The sequence below is a fragment of the Tripterygium wilfordii genome, chromosome 5 (genome assembly GCF_013401445.1).
Source record: "Tripterygium wilfordii isolate XIE 37 chromosome 5, ASM1340144v1, whole genome shotgun sequence".
Classification (NCBI taxonomy): domain Eukaryota; kingdom Viridiplantae; phylum Streptophyta; class Magnoliopsida; order Celastrales; family Celastraceae; genus Tripterygium; species Tripterygium wilfordii.
Window position 1 is genome coordinate 12,221,568 of NC_052236.1, and position 10,382 is coordinate 12,231,949.

At 37.4% G+C, this 10,382-nt stretch overlaps 2 protein-coding genes across 4 annotated transcripts; one reads left to right on the plus strand and one right to left on the minus strand.

Moving 5' to 3' along the window:
- Nucleotides 1-33: 33 nt before the first annotated feature.
- Nucleotides 34-7,227, plus strand: LOC119998352 (L-galactono-1,4-lactone dehydrogenase, mitochondrial-like). Of its 3 annotated transcripts, none has more exons than XM_038845663.1 (7): nucleotides 34-791; nucleotides 1,353-1,603; nucleotides 2,271-2,456; nucleotides 3,308-3,728; nucleotides 3,990-4,130; nucleotides 4,567-4,740; nucleotides 7,063-7,227. In XM_038845663.1, exons 1-6 carry the CDS (start codon nucleotides 135-137, stop codon nucleotides 4,723-4,725), a joined length of 1,815 nt encoding a protein of 604 aa, XP_038701591.1. In that variant the 5' UTR covers nucleotides 34-134; the 3' UTR covers nucleotides 4,726-4,740; nucleotides 7,063-7,227. The 3 variants fall into 3 exon arrangements, with proteins under 3 accessions (XP_038701591.1, XP_038701592.1, XP_038701590.1); XM_038845664.1 differs by having other exon boundaries at nucleotides 7,071-7,227; XM_038845662.1 differs by lacking the exon at nucleotides 7,063-7,227 and having other exon boundaries at nucleotides 4,567-4,912.
- A 1,082-nt stretch (nucleotides 7,228-8,309) lies between these two features.
- Nucleotides 8,310-9,336, minus strand: LOC119998355 (probable calcium-binding protein CML36). The gene has a single exon (XM_038845667.1). It carries the CDS (start codon nucleotides 9,238-9,240, stop codon nucleotides 8,587-8,589), a length of 654 nt encoding a protein of 217 aa, XP_038701595.1. The 5' UTR covers nucleotides 9,241-9,336; the 3' UTR covers nucleotides 8,310-8,586.
- Between the last annotated feature and the right edge of the window lie 1,046 nt (nucleotides 9,337-10,382).

Below are 10,382 nucleotides of genomic sequence, written 5' to 3' on the forward strand. Positions count from 1 at the left end.
ATGAGAGAAATTTAAAAAAAAAAGAAATTCACTTAAACAGTTAAACCCAAAAGGCCAAAACCCTCTCTGGTTCCTCCCGTCACACCATTAACACTCCACCCTCTCCTCGCCACTCAATAGTGTATTCCACAGAAATGCTGAGGACCCTGACTCTCCGTCGATCCCTCCGATCCTTCCACCATCGCCAAACCCCAACCTCCAGCTGCACAGCCACTTCCGGCTTCCCTGCCAATTCCAACGGTACTCGTTTCCTTCCAAACTCTAATCGCACATTTTGCACATCTCCGGCACCTTCTTCTTCCACCGAAGCCAAGGTCCGCCAGTACCTCGGATATGGGGCGCTTATGATATTCAGTGGCGCTGCTACATACTATTATTTCCCCGAGGACGCTCTGCAGAAGAAGGCCAAGCTCTTCCGCTATGCTCCGATGCCGGACGACCTCCACACCGTTTCCAATTGGAGTGGCACTCACGAGGTCCTAACCCGGGAATTTCACCAGCCGGAGAATCTAGCTGAATTGGAGAAATTGGTCAAAGAATCAAATGAAAAGAAGGCCAAAATTCGGCCGGTTGGTTCCGGACTATCTCCCAACGGTATTGGGCTAGCTAGGGCCGGGATGGTGAATTTGGCGTTGATGGATAAGGTTTTGGAGGTGGATAAAGAGAAGAAGAGGGTGAGAGTGCAGGCAGGGATCAGGGTGCAGCAGTTGGTCGATGGGATTAAGGACTACGGGCTTACGTTGCAAAATTTTGCTTCCATTAGAGAGCAGCAGATTGGAGGCATTGTTCAGGTGCAGTTCAATAACTCTCTCTCATTCGTCTGGGCTGCGTTCATTCAACTCATTAGTGTAGTTCTCTAGCCATTGTAACAACAATGTTCGTAACCTTTTACCATAGGCGCACAAAGAATTACACAAGTATACTTTTTTTACTCGAGACATTAGTGTTTCTCAAACTCTCCAATCAATGAACTGCAGATTTTACAAATTATGCTTTGACTGGGAGAATGTAATAAGTCAAACATTATACTCTTATGGCTGAGGACAGTTTATGTAGTAAGTTTACCTTGTAAATTGAAGTGTACATTGCATGGTCTTTCTTCTGTTTTAGAAAACCATTTTATGGAAGGATGAGTTAACATTTTCGCTATTGACGAAAAATAGTAGAGTTCTTATTCTTCACTTCATTACAAATTTTCTTTTGCTCCAACAAGCATTTGAAACTCATAAGCAGTGACCGTTTTCTGAAAAGGAAGTTAATGCACCTTTTAGATTGTGATTAGCAAATCTTCTATTGTATTGTACCCTTTTTGCTTACTAGTTTAGAACATCATTTGTTCAATTCTTTTTTAGGTTGGTGCACACGGTACTGGTGCAAGATTGCCTCCCATTGACGAGCAGGTTGTTAGCATGAAACTGGTGACTCCTGCCAAAGGAACAATAGAGATCTCAAAAGAGAATAATCCTGAGCTTTTTTATCTAGCTCGTGTTGGTCTTGGTGGGCTTGGAGTAGTTGCTGAAGTCACCTTACAATGTGTTGATAGGCAAGAGCTTGTGGAGCACACTGTTGTTTCAAGCATGAAGGAGCTAAAGAAGAACCACAGGTTATTATTCTTCCTTTTACTCGGTAAAATTATTAGTTATCTTTCATCCAAAGTGATGTAAGCACCTTATGGTATGTTAGTTTGCAACTTGCGATGCAGATCGTTGAGACTGTTGTTGAATAAAAAAATTCAATTGAAATTAGGCATGTGTTGAGCTCCACTTTTGACATTAATGTTGTTAATGATTAGTATTATTTACTGATAGGTAAAAGATTAGCAATTCCTGCTCACATGGCTCCCACAGTGGAGGTGGGGTTGGCAAAGTGCAAGATGTTTGCAAACTTTTTTCTCCATAATGCAGTAGGATCTGGAATCACGAGCACTAGGATGATTACTGATAGTACAAGTTAATAATTCTATATGTATTCTAATTTATAGGCTTTTTTATTTGAAAATTTTATTTTGTCTGGTTATATGAGCTGAGCTTGTGTCTCTGATAGACTTGTAATGTTCAACGACTTACTTTGTTCGAGACTTTGTCTCAAGTCCCATACTTTCATAGTTATATTTGTAATACACATCTTCTCCCTTTCTAGCACCCAATCATCTTTCATTTACTTACCGCCTTTGGTATGACCTGAAAGTTGAAGGCTTGAAGCTAAATGAGATAATTCATGATCTTTATTTTTTTTTCATGAGATAAACCTTCTCAATTTTCTTATTGCAGGAAGTTGCTTTCTGAGAACAAGCATGTGAAATATCTTTATATTCCCTATACTGACTCTGTTGTGATTGTGACTTGCAACCCCGTTTCAAAATGGAGAGGTCCACCAAAATTCAAACCCAAATATACTGAAGATGAAGCTCTGGAGCATGTTCGAGGCCTCTACAGAGAGTCTCTAAGAAAATATAGGTATGACTGCTGGGTCCTTGTTCAATTTTATAATTCAGCTACATATTGGATTTGCTGGCGTCGATACACATGTAAATTGTTGTCCTAATTCTTTTGAAACGGTAAAGAGGATTTGATTAGTTCCCATGGAATATGATGGACTCAGTTACACTGGATTGTTTATTGGTTCAGGGTTGAAGTTGTTCAAGCCAATCCAGGCAAAGACCACCTAGTTCTATACACACATGCATTATGCAGTCTAGTGGGCTTTGATTCTTTTCTTTTTTTGAATGGAAAAACCTTTCATAGAAGGGCGCTAAGGGGGGTGCCACCCGAGAGTAGAAGGAGAAGAAAATGCAAATAATTAAGTTTTTGTAAGTAATTGACAACATTAACAGATGCTATTATGATCTTGATGTGAAAACCACAAACTCAAGTGTTAAACCAGTCACCTAATGCTTTTCCCATCTGTGGCTCTATCCCTTCAAAAGCTATTTGTTTCCTTCCAGCCAAAGTTTCCAACACATTAGAAGAGGTACTGTTTAAATGAACTTCCTTTTCTCGTTGTTAGTACACATAGCTGTCTACGCCTTAAGTTCCTCTTCCAGAGATGTTGGGACTTTTGCTATTTCAGATACAGTTCCTAGGGAACTCTCTGCTATCATTGTCATCATTTTTTAGAAAAAAAGCACTATGAAAGCTATTGACAGTGAATGTACGCTAGTGGGCTTTGATTTTTAAATTTCACTGTCATTTTTCTCTTAGATACTTCCATACTGGTTGATCTGTTTTAATCCTTGCTTCCATTTTTCTGTATTATCTTTTGTTTTTTCATCCACTTATTAGCTATCCCGTGACTTGGTTATTTGCAGGGCTAGAGAAATTTCTGCTCAACCTTCAGAAAATACAGAACCAGACATTGATCAGCTCTCATTCACAGAGTTAAGAGACAAATTACTTGCTCTTGATCCGCTCAACAAAGACCATGTAATAAAAATCAATCAAGCTGAGGCTGAGTTCTGGAGGAAGTCAGAAGGTTACAGAGTGGGATGGAGTGATGAAATTTTGGGCTTTGACTGTGGTGGCCAACAGTGGGTGTCAGAAATTTGTTTTCCTGCTGGCACCCTTCGGAAGCCAAGTATGATGGACCTTGAGTACATAGAAGAACTGAAGGAACTCATTGAGAAAGAAGATATACCTGCACCAGCTCCTATCGAGCAGCGATGGACAGCTCGCAGCCAGAGCCGTATGAGTCTGTCTTCCAGCCCAGCAGAGGATGACATATTCTCATGGGTAATTTTTATCTCCCTCCTCTTTGCTTTGCTTTCGTTTCGTAGCCTATTCAAATGGAGTAAAGAGCATCAAAGCAGTTCTCGACATATGGATTCTTGGCATCAAATTGGAATTATTACAATTAATGTGTGTCCAATAGTTTACTCATAACTACATTTGATCGTTGCCATGAAATTGGACATTATATTATTCACCTTATATCAAATATTTTCATCAATTTAAATATTCTTGTACTCAAACCCAAATTTTCTTTTGTATCAGGTGGGTATAATCATGTATCTCCCCACTATGGATGCACGCCAAAGGAAAGATATAACGGAAGAATTCTTCCACTACAGGCATTTAACCCAGAGTCGATTATGGGATCGGTATTCTGCCTATGAACATTGGGCTAAGATTGAGGTATTGATTGAACCTCCCCCGTGCTCATTTTTTCTCTTTTGTTCGAACTTGAAGAGATCATTTCATGTGTTGTCTCAAATTGATAATTTCAACTTCTTTAAATTTCACTTGCATATATTAAATCCAATGTCAAATCTCGAATCATTGCTGGTAGAAATAGAATTCTGATGCATGGTTTTTTTAAACGTCACATGAAATATTGTCTAAATCGAGAGTACCGTGTGTGCCATCATTTAATAGTGTTGGAGTTTAACTTGAACAGCACACCTTTTTCCTTGTTTCAGCAAATAGATTTAGACTAGTATGTGAAACTTATCCCCCTCCCCCGGCTTCGATTCTGGTGAATGGTGATTACATTGATTTTTCTCCTTAAATCATGGATAAGAGATGTTACTTTAGAACTTTGTATCATTCAAATTCACTTTACTCTGTTCAGGTTCCAAAGGACAATGAAGAACTTGCTGCACTCCAAGCTAGGCTAAGAAAACGTTTCCCAGTGGATGAATATAATAAAGCACGAAAGGAATTGGACCCCAGTAGGATCCTTTCTAATCATATTCTGGAAAAGCTGTTTCCATTGTCAGATAACATTTGAAAGCATCCTCTACTGGTTAGTTTGTTCCCTCTATTATTTTGAAATTTTTTAGTCCTGTTGTCAAATTTCTTGCTTGCATCTTTCTCCTGAAGATCCCGACTGTACATTAAACCGAGTGAAATGAGAATATACAATAAGATGTATATTGTTACACCTGTGATGCATCATAATAAAGAACTTTATGTAAGTGTGAGGTTTATTTCTTTCATTTAAAGGTGTCTTAATTCCCAGCTGCTCTGCGAGGCCGACCCATAATGGACTCGAAAGATCTTGAGTTAGATTATACTAGGCAATACTCTTGTGGTTACGTGTTAGGTTTTGATTCAACTTATCGTGTTGTTAAGTGGAAATTTTTGTGACCCCAAAGGTTCAAAAAGTAAATATGAATGATGTGACCCCAAAGGTTACCTCAGCGATAAGGAATAGGTATGAAATTTGTGTGGTAAACGTGGGACGCGTTAGTTTGAATTCTTATCTAGACACGGCTACTGATGTGAGGACGGATCGTGGAGGAAGTTTCCTCAAACGAGAAATGCAAGACAAAAGCTAAAGAATCGGAGGAAGTTTCCTGGAAAAAGATCGAACACAACATATACATATATAGCATATACGACACAACTTATTAGAAACATTGGAGAAAACAACCAATGGTGGCGTGTACGAAGCAGAAAATGTTGTTTTTGCCTTCTGTCCTATCGCCACCCTCCAAGCCGGGATAAATGAGAAAGGTTATGGTAAGAGCATCCACAATGGGATGATTTTGAAGTACTTGAGATGATACTTTCTTGATAAGTTAAGTGTTAGATGTTCATAATGGGTATAATGAAGTGTATTTCAAGTACTTGAAATGTTATTTTTTTGATAAGTATAGCGCTACATGCACACAATGGGTGAAAAATGACACTGAAAAATTTATTTGTGGAAAAAATGATACTTGAGAGTTGAAGTATGTATATAGTTGATGAATAGTGAAGAGAGATGATGAAAAGGAAGAAAGAGAGAAAATAGAGAAAGTGAGTATGAAGTGTTGGAATGTATGAAGTGTTGATGAATAGTGTATATTGTGGAATTCACTCGTCCAATTAAATTGTGCCACGTAGGATAAAAGAGAAGAGAGAGAATGGTTTTGGAGTGCTTGATATTACAAGCACTACTGTGGATGCTCTAAGTTGATAAGAGCATGTCCAATGGGACACTTGAAACCTATTTTTCAAGTGTTGAAAGTGAATTTTATGGAAAATTTAGAGTGCTAGAGCTCTACAATGGATGAAAATGAACACTTGAAAACACACTTTCTTGATAATGATACTTGTTTTATAGGTTGTTGTGGAAAATGACACTTGAAATATGGAGTATGTATATAGTTGATGAATAGTGAAGAGAGAGATGATGAAAAGGAAGAGAGAGATAATGAAAAGTAAGAAAGAGAAAATAGAGAAAATGAGTATGAAGTATTAGAAAGTATGAAGTGTTGATGAATAGTGTATATTATAGGACCCACTCATCCAATTAAATTATGCCACATAGGAGAGATAAGATGAGAGAGAATGGTTTTGAAGTACTTGATATATTTTTTAGCATTGGAGTTGCTCTAACTAGCGTAAAACTTTGTCAAACACATGAATATGAGTCTAAATGAGAATATCATTAGGGTGGCGGTGGATTTTCGATGATGTTCTCATAGACTCGTGTTGTTGACTTTGATTTTTTTGAAATAAAAGCTCGATTGATGATGCATATCTTAAAACTTAAAGGGGAAAAAAGATGAATTAATGTAGAAGATACGAGTAAAAGTATATAGTGATATCGATCCATCTCTGTCAAGGGACAAAGATAGTGATTTGTTGTATGTAAAAGTTTCTTTAGTAGGTTTTTTTTTTTTTGTCCGGCTTCTTTAGTAGTTAGTAGTATGACATGGCCTTATCAAAATCTCCCCCACCAAAACCAACACAAGAAGTTAAAGGTTGTCGAGGCTTTGTGATAAGATCTTACATCGGAAAATAAATAAATAAGGAGAATTCACAACCTAACATATTAAGATCTTACATCGGAACATAAATAAATAAATAAGGGAGGAACAACAATAAATAAGGAGAATCCACAACCTAACATATTAAGACTGATTTTTTGGGCCTAAGCGAGGAAGTTGAGCACTTTGAGCCTGGAGGAACGATCCGTGAGCGGATAATATTTAATGTATTTTGGGGCTTGTGGGCGCTGTGATTGAATCTCTAAATTGATGTTCCAATGTCTTTTAATTAGGGTGTTATAGTGTTTAGTTAATGTTTTTATGTGTGTTTTAGTTTAATTTATTCACTTACAAGTGTTTTCCACTAGTTTTGTAGGAATTGGACCTAATTCGAACAAGTTTGAGCACTTTTTGGGCATTTTCGCAGTGAGATATCGAAGCACAACTTAAATGATTGGTTTTGTTATCTTGGATATTTATGTTTTAATTTGTGACTTCTAATTTAATTTGTGACCCCGTCCACGTTTTCGCTCCCCTTCTGTAAAATTCCTGGTTTCGTCACTACAGACACCTCCTTTGAAAAATGAAACAGAGTCTTCAAGGAACAGTTGATGAAGACCGCGCTGCGAGTCTATTCAAAGTTACAACCCAATTAACTGAAGACCTTTATTACTCTGCTATAGGATGTTTGTTTTGGTTCATTTTACGAATTTTAAAATATATGTTTTTTTCGAAAAATAAATTAAATTCAGTATAAAAAAAATGATAATTTTAAATCAAATTCAATATTAAAAAAAATATGATAATTTTAAATTATTGAATATAAATTCAAAACATTCCATATCTCTCGAGATAAATTTTATTTATATCTTATTTATGTGTCTATAGTTAGTTAGATTTGTTAAACTGAATATTACATATTTATAAGCCGAAAGATGAATGCATGATTCCGGACATCACGCAAAAAAACCTCCTGTTTTCCTGGAGACGATGAAGAAAAAATATAAGGAAATTATTGGTTTTTTCTTAAAATTAGATTTATATTAGGGACCCACTTCGAAATAGCAAGTCCAAATCGACATTTCAAGATTACTTTAATGTGCCTTATAAAACAAGAAAATAAAATTATAGATACAAGTATCTAACCTAACCACATGGATTGGAGCCCACCAAAAGCCCAAATTCCACAATGTTTCTCTCAAGCTTAAGCTAAAATTTTGTTGAAATTCTCACTCCAAATATATTGAGGATATTGTGTGAACTCTGTGGCACTAATTTGGTACGGTTTTGTTATTCATGGATTGAGGAGTTGAGAATTGCGAACAATAGGTCATTGATTTAGATAGTGAACTTTTAAGAGGTCGTGAGTTCAAGTATCATGAATGTTTCTATTATCGCAATTTGTGAGATGGGTCATTACTCAACTCAACATGTACGAATGTCATCCTAGGTTATTCTTCGCATTGAGGCTCGACCCAAGTCTCAACTGATCCATGAAAATTATAAAATCTTTCATGTGACCTATGATTTACCCACCAATTATCTGATGAGTAATTAGATGGATTTCACGTTAGCAAAAACAAAAGAGAATTGCTTATAAATGAGATTTTTAATCTTGACACAAAAAATACTCAAACATATGGTTTAACCAAATCACATCATTAAAAGATTATTAACAATTTGATGATTATGTGATACATCTCTTATAATATATTTCATCTCATGATCAGCCAACCACAACCGTCCGATTGATCCTTCCTATTTTCCCCCGTAACCAACAGGTCCCACACACATAAAAATAAAAAGTAAGCGAGAAAAAAATTAAGCACTTGAACGGTCTATGATCATCAGGAGCATCACCATCACTCGATTGATCAGCTTGTCTATCACGATCAAGCCTGAAGCTCCATCATACGACAGAAGTCATCGAAGCACACGAACCCGTCTCCGTTTTTATCAACCCCGGCTATCATCCGCCGGCAATCGTCTAATGTGCTCCGACCATCCCCGATAGCCGCGAACACTCCCTGTAACTCCTCCGCCGTGATCCTCCCGTCGTGATCCGTATCGAAAAACTCGAACGCCTCTCTCAACTCGGCGTCACAAGCCGGCTCGTAAGCCGAACCCATCCGGCTCATCAAGGCCTCCACGCTTATACACCCGTCGCCGTCACTGTCCACCTCCCTCACCATCGTCGCCACCTCCTCCCGACTCGGCGGCTGCGCCCCGAGCCGGCTAAGCAACGCCTCAAGCTCGCTCCTCGAGACAATCCCATCGTTGTCACTGTCTATAATCTTAAAAGCCTGAAGAAGCTCCAGATAAATATCGGACCAGTCACCCGAAATTTCGGGAAGGACGCTAGTCGGTGTCCCGACATCGACGTTGGTCGAACGGGGCTTGTGTTGGGTGGATGAGGTGTCGGATGAGGCGGAAGAAGTGGTGCCGGAGCTAAAAGATGATGGGTCGGATCTGGAGACCGTGGACCGGTCCTTCTTGGACCGAAAGAGACGTTTCGGGCTGAGCTTGCTGATTTTGATGAGGGTCATAGCGAAATGAAGAAGACCCAGAAATGGAAAACGAGAGGAAGCAAAGAAAATGCAGAGAGAAGAATGGAAGAGAAGCTGGTTTGAGGGGAAAGAGGGAGGAAGGAAGTGGGGGTTAAATGGAGAAGAATGTGGTGAGGTGCCATTGCAGCTTCCAGGAAGCTTCACTCTTGCTGTCAGTACTTTTCTTTCTATTTGATTTATGTGTAATAATATTTTAAAAATAATTATATTCTTATCTAAATATTTATTTATCTGTTGGATTTTTTTTTTGTGTGTGTGGGTGTGGAAGAAGTTTTTAGGGGAAGACTCTTTTTGTGTTTCTTTCATCTTGGGATTCTCACAACTTTGGAGGAAAGTTGTTGCTCTTTTGGATCTTGGGTTACGGTCTTTTTTTTTTTTTTGCATAAATTTAATCAATTAATTCATCGATTATTGGTCGGTTTTTTTGATTGATTCTTTAAAAAATGTTTAATTCTTTTTGAAAATAATCGATCGATCTATTTGATTATGATCAATAATTTTGAACAAACCTATTTTTCAATATTTTTATGGGAACTTATTAATTTGAAATAAAATTTATCATTTTTTTTCGTTTTTAGAGGGAATATTTGGCGGCAAAAATAGTTATATCATTGATTTCATTTTTATCCTTCAACTTTTTTTGCTCTTAAAATTGTCTCTCAACTATTCAAAGGTACCTCATTCGTCTCTCAAATGATTTCGACATCAGAAAAATCATACGTGGCATCCCAATTGGAGTAATTTTTACACTTGTCATCCCATTTGACTTAAATTTTACACATGTCATCTCATAAAATACCTATCTCTTCAAAATTTCAAACTATTTTGTTGTATAGTTTAAACATTAAAAGTGCTAGATATTAATAGTTTATAGATAATATCGTTCCCGTTTTTCAAAGTTTACCAACTAGGATTACTCCGATATGCTAAATAGATGTCACGTTGGATTTTTCCGGCTACTCGCTCACTTGAATGACGAAATAAATACCTTTCAATAGTTGAAGGACAAAGTCAAGCGAAAAAAAAGTCTAATGACGAAAGTGAAACTATAGGTATAATTAAGGGACTAAATGTTATATTTTGTCAATATTTGGCGGTGAATACCTTAGATTTAGGCATTT